Here is a 15714-nt window from a genome sequence, read left to right as displayed (position 1 = left end):
ATGCGAAAATTAGACTTCATGTACGACATCACGTCATTCTTCCTCGGGGAAAGCGTGGACTCAAATATTTGATTGCTGAATAAACACATCCTAACGCAGATGTCCCTAATGCTATTGTATACAGCTTTACGTGGGGTCTGTGTGTATTCGGCTGCCTGAGGGCTGATTGGCTGATGCGCTAATCAAGAAGACTTTGATTGACCGCTGGAAAAATCAATTTTGGCCACTCGCTGTGAAATTCATTGACAACAGTAGCTCTAAGGCGGAGTTAACGGTCTGAATAACCGATTTACTGTTGACATTTGTACGTGTTGTGTATTAGAAAATAGCGGACATGCGGATTATCCGATGTCCAAGGGACATAATGGACATACGACTGCCGTTTTCGGGCGTAATTTACGCCCGGACTTCCACTAACAGAAGCGCTGGGGTCATGTAGTTTAAGAAGAATGCAAAATATGAAAGCAATATATCAAAGGACATAGGAAATATTAGAGGTGGTACGCAAACTTTAAAATAGATTTATCAATAATATGCATATTCAAAGTATAAAAGGGGCAATAATTCTTACAAAATGCTTGATACAGTTTTCTGCTCTTGTTTATAGATTGGGGTCATGTTGGTAAAGAAGTTTGCAAGATATGAAAGCAATATGTCAAGGGATATAGGAAATTTTGGGGTGGTACGCAAACTTTAACATTGAGTTATCAATAATATGCATATTCTAAGTGGAAAAAGGGCCATAATTCTTACAAAATGCTTGATACAGTTGTCTGCTCTTGTTTATAGGTTGGGGACATGTTGGTAAAGATGTATGCAAAATATGAAAGCAATATGTCAAGGGACATAGGAAATATTTGGGGTGGTACACAAACTTTAACATTTGCACGCTAACGCTAACTCCAACGCCGGGGTGAGTAGGATAGCTCTACTATATATATTTCATACATAATAGTCGAGCTAAAAACTAAATAAATTTTGAAATCTTTTTTTTTCTATTTTTATCACCAGTTACATGCACTAGACTGGCAAAAAAATGAATCTTAACTTTGTACTCCATGAAGCTATCTGTTCAGTATTTTTGATGTCAACGCCTTTTGCCGCAATTATGTATGTTTTACTTTGACATCATCATCATTATTGTTATTTACCTTTATCAGATGTTATTAAAGGATCGAGCCAAACAGACGTGTTGTAGTACATAAGCTTAGTACCACAACCACAAAAACACTATCTTCACAGAAAATGTTATTTTCATCAATTTAATCAACTGAATTTATTGAGCAGAATTCTGTTTTTTTCATTATTATTAACAGTCAATGATCTTTTCAAGCCCCATACACAATCCCAAGCTGTGACCACTGACCAATGGCACCAAAAGCAAGCATTTACTTAAAATAAATTTTCCCCTTGGTATAATAACATAGAGAAATAAATTTTTGCACACATTTTCCAACCAACTTAGATATTCATACAATTGATGGGGCAAAAATGATACACATTCAATTTAAGTATAAAGATTTGATTTTATGATATTCATCTTTTATAAAGTACGTGGACGAGTATTTTACATTGATTATATTCTTCCAAGAACTTGCAACCATAAAAAGGTATTAATATAAACAGAAACAGAAAAAACTTTTAACAACAAAAACTTTATTTAAACAATCTAAACATCAAAGATAGAATATCCTCAAACCATCTGTATCCTGTTAGTAAATATTTGCAAATACAAAGAAAAAAGAGATGTGTTTGTCAGAAACACAATGCCCCCTACTGCGTGGCTTTGATACATGGTTTGTTTACCTTTGACCTTGAAAGATGACCTGGACCTTTCACCACTCAAAATGTGCAGCTCCATGAGATACACATGCATGCAAAATATCAAGTTGCTATGTGAAGGGACATAGAAGTTTTGAGCATTTTTCAAAACCTAAATGCGAAACCTAAACGCAAAGTGTGACGGAAAAAAACGGACAGACGGACAGACAGACGGTCAAATCATTATATGCCCTCCTTCGGGGGCATAAAAATATAAACAAACAAGAGGACCATTATGGCTCTTTAGCGCTCACCTGAGTTCATGGACAATAAAATAGGTTTGACCAAAATAAACGTGAAATGTGATAAAAGAGAAAGGATGCCCCCACATTCCACTTTTATGTTACAACTCCACCAATGTCAAACAGGAGCTGTTTAAAACAAAATCTGACTTTTAATCTCTAAGTGTGACCTTGACAATTGAGATAATGAGAGAGATGATACACCAGAAATTTTCAAGGTTTTTAATGGTCAAATTTAACTTTTGACCCTTTCATGTGACCTTGACCTTGACACTTGTAACACATGACAAGTCATCTTATAATGGTTTACATTTGTGCCAAGCCATTTCAAATCCCTTTACATGTGGCAAAGATATAGCTGAGACAGGAGTTTTCAAGCTGTTTTGTGGCCATATTTAAGAATGAACTTGACCTTTGAAGCAGGGAGACTAAACGCTACACGCAACACACAGACTTTAGAAGGCAGACATTTGTGCAAAGGTTTTAAAAAATCCATCCATATATGTCATTGTTATGGCTAAAACATGAAATTTTCACACAGATTGTCAGACATAAAGATGTACAGGTCAACTGCTATATGCTGCCTTTTCCAAAAAGGGGCATACAAATATATTAACTTTTTATGACAATAACATACACATGACACACATCAGTAAACTGTACCATCATGTATAACATTCAAGTCCAAGGGAGGTGACTGAGTAAATCCTATATTCAATATTAATCAGAGTTGTCTGACATGTTACATTTGCTTGTTTTATCACTAAAGTGGTGACATATTTCAAAGATTTGACCAAGTGACAGTTTGACCAAGTTTCATCAAGAATGAATTTTTATTATGGCCCTTAGAGTGGTAACAAGATTTAATCTGTTGACATAGTTTTTGGACACATTTTACCCAGATTCAAACTCAGTATAGAAAATCTCAAGTTAAACATTCTGACCTAGTTTCATCAAGACTGAGTCACAAATGTGGCCTCTATAGTGGTAACAAGACTTTTGATGACCTAGTTTTTGGACATACCTGTCAGCCTAGATATAGTTCAAGTAAACATTATGACCAAGTCAGACCAAGCAGACGCAATTATTATGATTGGTTACCTCTGTCACGTCCGTGCAAGAGCAGACGCCATTTCAAGGTCGTTCTTTGTGCGAAATTTTCATCCCAAAACGGATTGACCTACTTGCTTTTGCGCAGACGTGACAGAGATAACCAATCAGAGCCATGCTTTTAAATACAGTCAACCAATAAAAACACCGCTTCCTTACAGCTTTAGGCAATACATTGATTATTAATTTTATTGAGTACTGCGTTTTTAACGCTTCTTGAATAAGTATAGATATTTTTAAACCAATAGATTTTTATTAAGGCACCGCACCAACACTGCAAAGTTTTCTATTTATATCAATGGTACAGCCCAGTAAAATTGGGCTGTCCATTTTATGGCCCTTTTCGAACTCTTTATGCAGAGTTTTATGTTAAGCAGTGTGCTCGGGCAATGGTTTATTAACCGAAGTCCCGAGGGTAAACAACCCCATTAGTCCAGTATGACCAAGTTCCATCAATATGGAGCCATTAATGTGGCCTCTAGAATGGTACCATGTTTTTCTACGATTTGACAATGCATCTCACTGGACAAAGGATGATCCCAATAGCTCATCTTGAGCACTCATTTTGAGCACTATGAGCTCAGGTGAACTAAAACATGTTGCAAAGGATGAAACTTGTAACTCAACACACAATAAATTCCATAAAAAATAGGGCCAAATGGCCAAACTTTCTCACCTGATTATGATGAATTTCTAAGGGTTGCTGCAAAATAAGGCTATGCTTTATATGATGAGTTTGAAAGCTATTTTGTTTTTGTTTTTTAAGTTATAACAGGATGTATAGAAGAATATATAAATTAAAAATATATTACCTGTTACATAGACTTTTAACAACAACCCCCAAAATCAAAAGGGCCTTGCCTTTTTAAAGATCAATTACCATGTGAAATATGAAAGCTCTTCGGTTAATAGTTCCCACAATAGTTCCAACAGAAACCCAGTTGTAACAGAAGACAAAAGAACTGACAGAGTAGAGTGACCAACAGGCAAAAACAGCATAAAATTTGTAGATGAACTTCACCAAAAACTTGTACCAACCAAATACATTTATAATCATCAGTCTTTTTTATTTAAGGTGGGTTTTTACAGTTAATATGCTAGTTTATAAAAAGGAAACTACACTGTCATTCCTCATAAAGAATACTCTTTTTTTAATTGGCTAAAGCCAGGCTACAAAGCTGAACATGTAATTGTCTATTTTTGGTCAGTCCATTTTATATTTGTTCAGTAGCGGTGAATGATGTCAAGGAAGTAATTAACATGACTTCATTACATATAATATAGTATTTTTGAGCATAGGGCTATATTTTGAACAATTAAATAACTTTAGGATCACTAGATACATAAGTGTCACATTTTACTTACTGTAAGATGACACTACATTAAATGTCATATTTCATTACTGTAAGATCACTAGATAATTATAAAAAAATTACTAACTGTTGAATTACAAGATAATGTCACATTTTTTAACTGTTGAATCGATAGATATGGACAAAATTGTATTAAGGACATTTACAAAGGGCAATATCTCCTAATGAAAGGGAGCATGATTTATGGTTCTTGAGCACTGCACACTTCCTTAATGACTATGTACCTACCTATTCAAGATATGCTCTGGACAAAATAGAGTAATGTTTCTTGTGCTCTGCACACCCATCAATGAGATCTACTGACCCAAATGAAAACCTCTAATAGTGTTAGAGAGATATTCGGGACAGTGCAAGAATAAACAATTATCAAGAGCAATAGCTCATTAAATTCAGGAGAAAGAATTATACTTGTTTCCTGGACGGACAGACAGACAAACTAGCTGGCAACCAGCAACCAGTACATTCTCACCCCTCTAACAACTTAACAATGCTTGGGGTGGGGGGGGGGGGGGGTAATAATGAATGAGAAAATCTCAAATAAAGAAGACACAAAACAAATCATCCTTGCTCTGTACTTATAATATGTAGGACAAAAATAACATCAGCATCAAATTCAATAACAAATGCAAAACTATAAATGACATCTTTTAGGTAATTTTCTCAGACAAAACTGTTCATTCCATGTTCTGAATGTTTTCATGTGTGTAATATTTTGTTATTACTTTAGTATATTACGTATATTTTTTGAGTATATAACAAGTATTTTATCATATATTAAATAATTTGTTCATTAACAGTGGTTTTTTTAACTGTATTATCAAACTGTGTTCATGCAGGCTTAGATACGGTTTCATTTTTTTTTAGGAATCTTTAAAAATCAATGTAAACATCCAGTTTTATAGTAAAAGCAATTTATATGATTCAATCATATATTCAGGAGTCTATTTTCTTATAATATGTCAACATTTATAAATACAACAGGTAAAAATGTATTGAATGCATTATTGCAAATTCAATTTTTATTCCAAGATTAATGTCTTATTTCAACTTCATATAATATTGTGTTGAACATATTTTTATTTATATAGTGACATATACAATTAAGAGAACAGGAAGGATGGAAGGGTTACCCAATAATCAAGACTGGAGGAAGTTTGTGAAGCAATCTAAGAAAAGATATTGTCTAAATGAAAAGTTGACAAATCAGGGACAGCTAGACACCCATGCAAAGACAATGAACAACAGACCATCAAGAATGCTAATTAACAAGGGCTGTTTGTAAAACATGCATGCCCCCCATATGGGCTATAAGTTGTAGTAGCAGCCATTGTCTGAATACGTTTTTTGTCACTGTGAACAATGGTGGTGGTGGTGGTGGTGGTGGTTGGTGGTTGGTGGGTGGTGGTGGGTGGTGGTGGTTGGTGGTGGTGGTGTCGGTGGTGGTGGAACCTTAATTTCATTTTTTCCCGATGTTTATTGATACAATGCATTACAAAAATGCAGTTAGCCTTACATTTGGTAAAATTTAAATAAATTTCAAGGGCGGCAAATGCTGTAACAAAAAGAACATGCATAAACGGTAGTTGTTTCCCTTGTTTGAACCATGCTAAATCCTTAAAATGCCTATTTCCAGTTACTGTGACCTTCACCTGTGACCTTGACCTTTGACCAAGTGACCTCAAAATCAATAGGGGTCATCTGCGCGTCATGGTCAATGTTCCTATGAAGTTTCATGATCCTAGGCCTAAGCGTTCTTGAGTTATCATCTGACAACCATCTGGTGGACGGACCGACAGACCGACATGAGCAAAGCAATATACCCCCTCTTCTTCGAAGGGGGGCATAATAAATATGCTCAGGTGAGCTAAAGCCCAAAAGCACTGATTATCATGTTATTTTCTCTTGAAATGCCACCGAAAGTCTTAGGGCAGGTGGCACATTGAGGTCTTGCAATTCTCATTAATAGGATGATATCTGGTGAAATCTTCACAATATCACACATTAACAGACAGCTTTATTGCTTGAATTTTGTTAGGAGTGACGGTGCAGCTTGGGTATTTTAATGATTGCTATACAAACATTACTGAGAAATTTGACTACAAAGTTTACACATGTTTGTTAGAGATGGATAATTAAATTATAAACTTGGCTGTGATACTGTTGAAAGCTATACATCAAAGCCAACAGACATTCTGTTAGAGATGCATTATGTTAGAGATGCATTATAAAATTGATTCTCAATACTAGAAGAAAGACTTCAGAGTGAAACTTCTTTAATACTTTCCATTTCATTTTTCACGCTTAGCTGGCTTGTAAATCTACTGACAAAAAAAACAGAGCATAAGAGATCATTAGTTTTTATTTCTGTTTTTGTGTTTTCCCCCCTTTTCCAACATTTTTATACAATGTCACAGATTAAGAATACTCATACATCATATAATTTTCAGTTTTGCTCAGGTCCGAGACCATTTGTGTTTCAAAAAGAAAGGTTGAAATAAGTGGCATTCTGTCCTACCATTTATATTTGAGTGGCAAGTCGTTATAAAAATTATTATAATACCCCTTATTGTTGGCACAATGCACATTTTGCAAGGTAGAACATGGTAGATGTGAACATAGGCGAATTGCTTTAGATTTGCAGTAGTTTGTTGGCTTTTGTTTGTTTTGTAGTTTGTTACAACCAACCAGCTTCAGTCTCTACAGCCTACATTTCCATGATAAAATTGATAACTCACTTCACAGACTGACAACAACAACTGGATGAATCCTGATGGAAATGGTGCATTTGCTCAATAATGGGTTCATTGATGTTTAAAATACATAATGATTCTGTACTATGAAACCTTACCTTGCAGGATATGTATATGTTTTTGTATTTCAGAGGCATCGGAGCTGCGGCCGCCGCCCCAATATTTTGGGTGAAAAGGGCATTTCGGCAAAGACCTTTTTCATTTTTTTTCATTTCAATACCCGTATATTTGAAAATATCTTTACCACGAAGCAAGGTTATAACGCTTTCGCGGTTATGACACATGTATTGTTGATTGTCATCACCCAACCGCGGTAATGTACGTGTCAATTATGTTGTAAGTTGATCATCTTTTTACGCCAAGTCGCAAATGAATCTGTCCAGTATAAGGAAACACGGATGTCCACATTTGGAAAATTTTAAGAGTGATCACCATGTGGTACCTATATGGTTGCCGGCCAGTGTTCAGTATTGCATGTTAAAATGACCTTGTGGTACCTGTATGGTTGCCGGTCAGTGTGAAAATTAAACAAGAGATGTGTTTGTTAGAAACACAATGCCCCCTATTGTGCAGCTTTGAAGCCATAAATTTGACCTTTGACCTTGAAGGATGACCTTGACCTTTCAACACTCAAAATGTGCAGCTCCGTGAGATACACATGCATGCCAAATATCAAGTTACTATCTTCAATATTCACAAAGTTATTACCAAACTTTAACGAAGGTTAAAGTTTTTGGAAAAAAAAATACAATGAGTTTTGACCTTTGACCTTGAAGGATTACCTTGACCTTGACTTTCCACCACTCAAAATGTGCAGCTCCATGAGATACACATGCATGCCAAATATCAAGTTGCTATCTTCAATATTTAAAAAGTTATCAAACTTTAACCAAGGTAAAAGTTTTGGGACACACACAATGACAGACAGACAGGCCAAAAACAATATACCCCCCCCCCCCCCCGATCTTTCGATCCAGGGGCATAAAAACAGACATCAAGCCAGTACACACTTTGTTGTGGAGGTTATAAAATACTTAGTCTTGCAAAGAACATCTCTTACAAAGGGAAGTAACAGAGAGTACTTGAAACTAAACCTAATGTTGGGTTTAACCCCCTTGCCTAACATTTTTATTTCTAGAATGCAACATGGAGCAATACTATATCACATAGTTTTCTAAACATGAATTAACCCATTTATGCCTAGTGGACACTCCCATCCTTCTAAATTGGATCAATTTATTTCCAAAATTAGGGATGTCTAGTATATTAATTTCTATATTTAGAATAAAACTTACTGAAATTCCTTTAAGCAAACAGCGCAGACCCAGATGAGACGCCGCATCATGCAGCGTCTCATCTAGGTCTACGCTGTTTGCAATGTCCTTTTTTCAGGACGCTAGGCATGAATGGGTTAAAACACATTTTTTTGCAGTTAATAAAATGGTATAAATCATAACATACATATCAAAAATAAATCACACTACCCAATATTCAAATAATCAAAAAGTTTCATTTCGCACAAAATTTATAATAAATGCATCCCTGCACAATGATTTTATTTCAACTCCCCTTTAATGGTTAAATATGTGCCCATATAAAGAGAGGTGTTAATTTGCAAACATATGTTGTGCACTGGTAAATATTCATATTAGATGCCATGTTTGTTTTTCCAGAACTCTTCACCTTACATTGTCCAAGCTGAAAGTGCTGTTGTTGACATACTGAACAGCAGGTTATTGTATGTGGCAACAAGGAAATGACAGTTTATATAGCAAGAGAAATTAGTATATTTATTATGAAAAAAACTTCTTTGCTTGTGTTTTAACACTTCATGTCAGACATAACTCGCCGAGTTATTTGAGACACAAAGTTGCTGTCCAGACATTATTAACAACTGAGAATATGAAAATGTGTAATCAATCTGATTAGTGTGTATGAACATTAAACGTTCAACACTGTTACTGCACTGCAAACACAGTACTATATAAAAACACAAACACATGGGACTGCACAGCATTCTTATAAGCTGATGTTTGTGCTAGGGAAATGTTTTTTTAACAAAAGTCTTACAGCCAAATATATTTAGCCCCAATTCATTTTGTTGTAGGAAACATTTTACTGTGTATATTCTGTTTTCGTTTGGAAATTACACAATGCTTCATATTAAACAACTTAGAAAAAACACATATGAGTAGAAACATGACAAGTTTTTTCACAGGTAGGTGTGGCAACACAACACTTATAGGCCCTCAATGAAAGCTTGTTTGAAGATATAGGTGGATAATCTACTTATTTTCATTTATTAGATTGGGGATTGGGATTGCCAGGGGGGGCGTGGGTCAAATCATAGTTTCCACTATCTAAATGGAGAACAAATTGTAATACTTACACCATCTGCAATATCACTCGAGGTCTTGATATAAGGTATATATCTATTAATTGGGCATGTCAACACTATTCACCATACTATAAACATATTTTTTTTTAAAGAATATACATCAATTTATCTTTCAGCAATAAAATAATGATCAAAATTTTAAAATAAAAACTAACAAGTGTTCCGCGGTCAGAGACATACGCCCTCCAAACAGGGCTTTGAACTAGTGACCCCGGTCATCTACTGTCCAAGGCCAATGCAAATGTGAAATATCAAGCCAATCGGTCAATTCGTTGATGAGTTGTTGATCGCAAACATATTTCACACTTATGGAGAGAATGACCTTGAACTTTGACCTAGTGACCCCAATTTTGATAGAGGTCATCTACTGCTCAAGGCCCATGCGCATGGGAAGTATCAGGCCAATCAGTCGTTTTGTTGACAAGTAATTGATCAGAAACGCTTTTCCCACTTATTGTGCCAGTGACCATGATCTTTGACCTAGTGACCTCAATTTCAATAGGGGTCATCTGCTGTCCAAGGCCAATGCACATGGGAAATATCAAGCACATCAGTGAATCAGTTGACGACTTATTGATCAGAAATGATTGTAGTCTTAATATGTAGCGGTGACCTTGACCTTTGAACTAGTCACCCCAATTTCAATAGGGGTAATCTACTGTCCAAGGCCAATACACATGTGAAGTATCAAGCCAATCAGTCAATTGGTTGATGAGTTATTGATTGGAAACGATTTTCACACTTTGTGTGAAAGTGACCTTTACCTGTGACCTAGTGACCCCAATTTCAATAGGGGTAATCTACTATCCAAGGCCTATGCACATGTGAAGTATCAAGCCAATCGATTGATTGGTTCACAAGTTATCAATCGGAAACAATGTTCACACTTAGTGTGATAGTGACCTTAACCTTTGACCTAATGACCCCAATTTCAATAGGTGTCATCTACTGTTCAATGCCAATGCACATGTGAAATATGCAGCCAATCGGTAAAATGATTGACGAGTTATTGATCGCAAACAATTTTCACACTTAATGTGATAGTGACCTGGGCCTTCGACCTAGTGACCTCAATTTTAATAGGGGTCTAATCTACTGTCCAAGGCCAATGCACATGTGAAGTATCAATCCAATCAGTCAATTAGTTGAGTTATTGATCGGAAACTACTTAGTGTGATAGTGACCTTGACCTTTGATCTAGTGACCTCAATTTCAATAGAGGTCATCTACTGTCCAAGGCCAATGCACATGTAAAGTATCAAGCCAATCGGTTGACGAGTTATTGGTCGTAAAAGATTTTCACACTTATTGTGATAGTGACCTTGACCTTTGACCTAGTGACCCCAATTTGTATAGGGGTCATCTAATGTCCGAGGCCAATGCACATGTAAAGTATCAAGCCAATCAGTCTATTCGTTGACAAGTTATTGATCGGAAACGATTTTCACACTTAGTGTGAACGTAAACTTGACCTTTGACCTAGTGACCCCAATTTCAATAGGGGTCATCTACTGTCCAAGGCCAATGCACATTTGAAGTATCAAGCCAAACAGTCAATTCGTTGACAAGTTATGGATCGGAAACAAACTGGTCTACCGACATTCAGACTGGTCTAACAACATTCAGACTGGTCTAACGACATTCAGACTGGTCTAACGACATGGTCTACCGACATCACAGCCAGCAAACAATATACCCCTTCTTCTTTGAAGAGTGGCATAAAAATCCTATACACCTCACCTGCATGATACCACCTTTCTCTGGACTTAATTCCCTTGAAGTGGGTGATGGGCTAATATAACATTTAATAAAATCATACGCTGAGCCATGATGTAAGGATGATGTTGACAATTGTAAATATTTGTTAATGAAATGAAACCTCTGGAAAATACTAAAACTTCACCTTTATAAATTTTCATAAATTTGCGTTGTTCTAAAGATCTAAATTATGAGTACATAACCTTGCATATTCACTTTAAAAGTTATGACCCTTGTTCTTTTTTCCCAATAAATGATTTTGATAGATTGTACATGCATTTAGGCAAGGATTGATTAATAAATTGTGTATGCATAATAAAAAATGAATACATATTATGTATTTTAATATACTTTGAACAAATACATTATTTTAGTATTGGTATGGTATTGTTTGAATATGCAATTGTACCAGGATAACATTTCATTTAAAAATGTTTAGTTCAGAGATTAATAACCATAATGTCTGAGAGATTACATCTGTAAGTGACAAATCACTTAAAATAATGACAAGAGGGTTGGTCATTGCTTCTCATGTATACAGTATGTACAAATTAATAATTGTTCAGTAATATTTATAGTCAAATTCTACTAGCTGGCTACGTTTTAACACCCTATTAAGTCTAATAGATTTTAATAATATTTTTTAAAGGAATACCCACAAATTAAACATGATAGCATGACATATTTACACTGAATATTTAAATTACAATATAACAATATAGTCATGATTAAATTGATGAATAAGTCACTAATGTCTTAGATTAATCAACAAATATTTTTAGTGTTGATTCCATCCACAACAAAAAAAACAAACAAGATTTTAGAAGATTAAAAGATATCAAATTAAGAAAATTTAAAAAATGTTCATTCTAACAATAAGTAAATGGACTTCATAGTGGACTTCATAGTAAAGATGCTTTAATGTTTCAAGGGGCACAGATAACATACATGCTGGTCATATATTACAATAAGTCATGCATACTTCCCATGTCTACTCATATCATGACTCTCCTAGTGTTTGATGGACGAAACTTTATTAACAATTGATGATATAGTCAATTAAAGGTGGAATTATGAATATTTGAAGAGAAGAGATTAATATTTTAAAAAGCACTTATATTTTCTATATATTGCAGAAGAGGTTATGTAACTATACTTTACTAAACAATTATCTACATATCATGCTATCTAAATATTTATTCAATAAACATAAGCAAATACAAAAACCTATACATTTGCAATTAGTATTTGTCTTTTTCATAAAAGTTTAATAACCACAAATAACACTTGACCAAAAATGTTTTTTTAAAGTATCTTATTCCAGAAATGAAAACATTGTGAAACAAGAGGGCCAAGATGGCTCACCTGACTAACCTTGCTACATCAACTAAAATTTTATCAGACCCATATACAATATCAAGAAAGATTTCATTAAATAATGCATTCTGACAAAATGTCATTAAGACATGATGAAAACTGTGACCTCTTTCATCTACACAAGGTTTTACTTGAATTGGCCCAGTGACCTAATTTTTGACCCCAGATGACCCATATACGATTCAAAATCAGATATTATCAAGATAAACATTCTGACCATACTTCATTAAGACCAGATGAAGACTATGACCTCTATTGTCTACACAAGGTTTTTCTATGATTTGACCTAGTGACCTAGTTTTTGACCACAGATGACCCAAATAGAATCCCAACCCAGATTTGATCAAGATCAACATTTAGGCCAAATTAAATTAAGTTTGGATGAAAACTGTGACCACTACTGTCTACAAAAGTTGTTTTTTTCAATTTGACCTAGTGACCTAGTTTTTGACCCTAGATGACCCAATTTCAATCCCAACACAGATTTAACAAGAAAAACATTCTGACAATATCTAATTAAGATCTGATGAAAACTGTGACCCCTATTGTCTACACAAGGGTTTTCTATGATTTGACCTAGTGACCAAGTTTCTGACCCCAGATGACCCAAATACAATCCCAATCCAGATTTTATCAAGATAAACATTCTGACCATACTTCAGAAAGATTGGAGGAAAACTGTGACCTCTATTGTCTACACAAGGTTTTTCTTTTATTTGTCCTAGTGACCTTGTTTTTAACCCCAGATGACGCAAATACAACCCAAACCCAGATTTCATCATGATTAACATACTGATCAAATTTTATAAAGATTGGATGAAAACTGTGACCTCTATTGTCTACAGAAGGTTTTTCTATTATTTGACCTAGTGACCTAGTTTTTGACCCCAGATACAATCCCAACCCAGATTTCATCAAGATAAACATTCTGTCCAAATTTCATAAAGATTCGATGAAAACTGTGACCTCTACTGTCTACACAAACAAATTGTTGACGGACACACGCAAACACGCACAACCAACGCCGGACATCACACGGTCACATAAGCTCACCATGTCACTTCGTGACAGGTGAGCTAAAAAGGCTAAACATGATACATATACAGTCTCAACAAATAGACCAGTCAAAATCTTAATAAAAACATTTTCAGCAAACTATACATAATGACATTTAGGAAGTCAATGTCCTAAAAATTGTTCAATTCCTTAACATGCTGACAACTCAGGTTGTTTTTTTTCCACTTTTTGGGAAGATAGCCCATGGCTTTGAAATTGGGAATTTTATCAGCATTTTTATGAAATTGGGATAATAAATTCATTAGCCTTTTTTTTCCACACGAAAAGTCCACTGATTAAGGAAATACTAAATTTGATATAACTCTTTATAATCATTCAAATTAAAAGAACAAAGTCATATAATACTTTGTTAGATAAAATACACTTTTTTCTTCTTTTTTTTTAATTGAGAATTTTTTGCCACATTTTGGGAAAAAAGTATACTTTTTGGGATTGGGAACATAGCCGAAATTGCCGAATTTCGGCTATAAAATGGGGCCAAAAAAAACCCCTGCAACTGCAGCAGTTTTACACATTGGCCCTGGGTTGGTCATTGACAGTCTATTTAACCCGTTTATGCCTAGCATCTAAAAAAAGGTCTTGGCAAACAGCGTAGACCCAGATGAGACACCACATGATGCGGCGTCTCATTTGGGTCTGCGCTTTTTGCTTTAAGGAATTTCTGTAAAAAATAGTCTTAATATAGAAATAAATATACAAGACATCCCTAATTTTTGAAATAAATTGATTCAATTTAGAAGGATGGAAGAGTCCACTAGGCATAAATGGGTTAAACTATAGATGCAGATATGCCTCTGAGTCTATACACTCTGATGAGAAGTATGCTATTGAGACCAGTGCAACCTTACGTGACCTTATAGCAGGAAAGGTAGCTCCTGACCAGACTGGGAAAATGCTTAGGCTGGTTAAGACCTACGCAGACCCGTTATGTTGTATGAACTTTTTCGTTCTTGTGTCCTTATTGAATAAGGTCAGGTTGGGCTCTGTGAGCTGAATTTGGTTATTCCCAACAACTGTGGAATAATCAAGAGTACTGTTAGAGATATAAGTGGTTTTGATGCTAGACTAAGAGGTAAAATCAAGTCAATCTTATATAGACAGAATCACTGAAAGGTGCTGATCGAATCTGTAAAATTAAAGACTTGTTTTGCAAATAAACACATTCTTTTCAAAAGATAACCATAAACAATAACTATTGATAAACGATTTGAAGGCAATTTAAAACATCTGTTAACTTGCCACTTGGGATTTATTCATATTATGTGGAATGGGAAACAGTGTCACAATTATTTGAATAAGAAACATCAACTCATTTCTGAAATTATAGGCATTCAGCATCTCTAAGAGCACACAGAAAAACACTATGAGTTTCTTGCAAAAATTAAGACCCTGTCTGGCATACAAACATTTCAAAACAACTACATAAAGTAATTTGACTTTAACACTTTTATAAAAGAAATACTACTAACATTACTTTTTCATGAATGTTATTAATGATAATGAACATTATAACAAGCAGTTAGGTGAAAGGAACAGTCTGCAAAGTGATCAACTGAACAGCAGTAAACCAATATTAAAGGATATAAAACAGAAAACAATGCAACAAGTCTTTAGCTAGCACCAAGGCCAATTAGTTTCAGCTTTAAATACACATTATAGACATTGCACATGTTATGAACAGTGTAACACCCTACTGAAAAAAAATTGGAAAGAATGCAGCGGTATTCTTCAAACTGAGATTTATGAACATGAGATTCATAAAGTATAAATTGATTTTCTAGCAAAAACATGTTTAACTAACATATACC

The 15714-nt window shown here is 34.9% G+C and overlaps 1 protein-coding gene across 6 annotated transcripts in view; it reads right to left on the bottom strand.

Annotated features, from left to right (window-relative positions):
• LOC127877394 (transient receptor potential cation channel subfamily M member 3-like) overlaps positions 1-15714 on the bottom strand; it is a 279970-nt gene that overhangs the window by 180150 nt on the left and 84106 nt on the right. For 2 of the 6 annotated variants that reach the window (XM_052423217.1, XM_052423216.1), the window contains one exon: positions 3850-3876. The exons of 2 other annotated variants lie outside the window; for them this stretch is intronic. In XM_052423217.1, the coding sequence (XP_052279177.1) occupies positions 3850-3876 (27 nt within the window). Of the gene's footprint in view, positions 1-3849; positions 3877-9685; positions 9710-15714 lie in introns of all 6 variants that reach the window. 2 more of the 6 variants (XM_052423218.1, XM_052423222.1) reach the window with 1 other exon arrangement.

This window comes from Dreissena polymorpha, chromosome 4, assembly GCF_020536995.1.
Source record: "Dreissena polymorpha isolate Duluth1 chromosome 4, UMN_Dpol_1.0, whole genome shotgun sequence".
Taxonomy (NCBI): Eukaryota; Metazoa; Mollusca; class Bivalvia; order Myida; family Dreissenidae; genus Dreissena; species Dreissena polymorpha.
The sequence above is the reverse complement of the archived record's forward strand: the minus strand, read 5'-3'. Positions and strand labels throughout refer to the sequence as shown.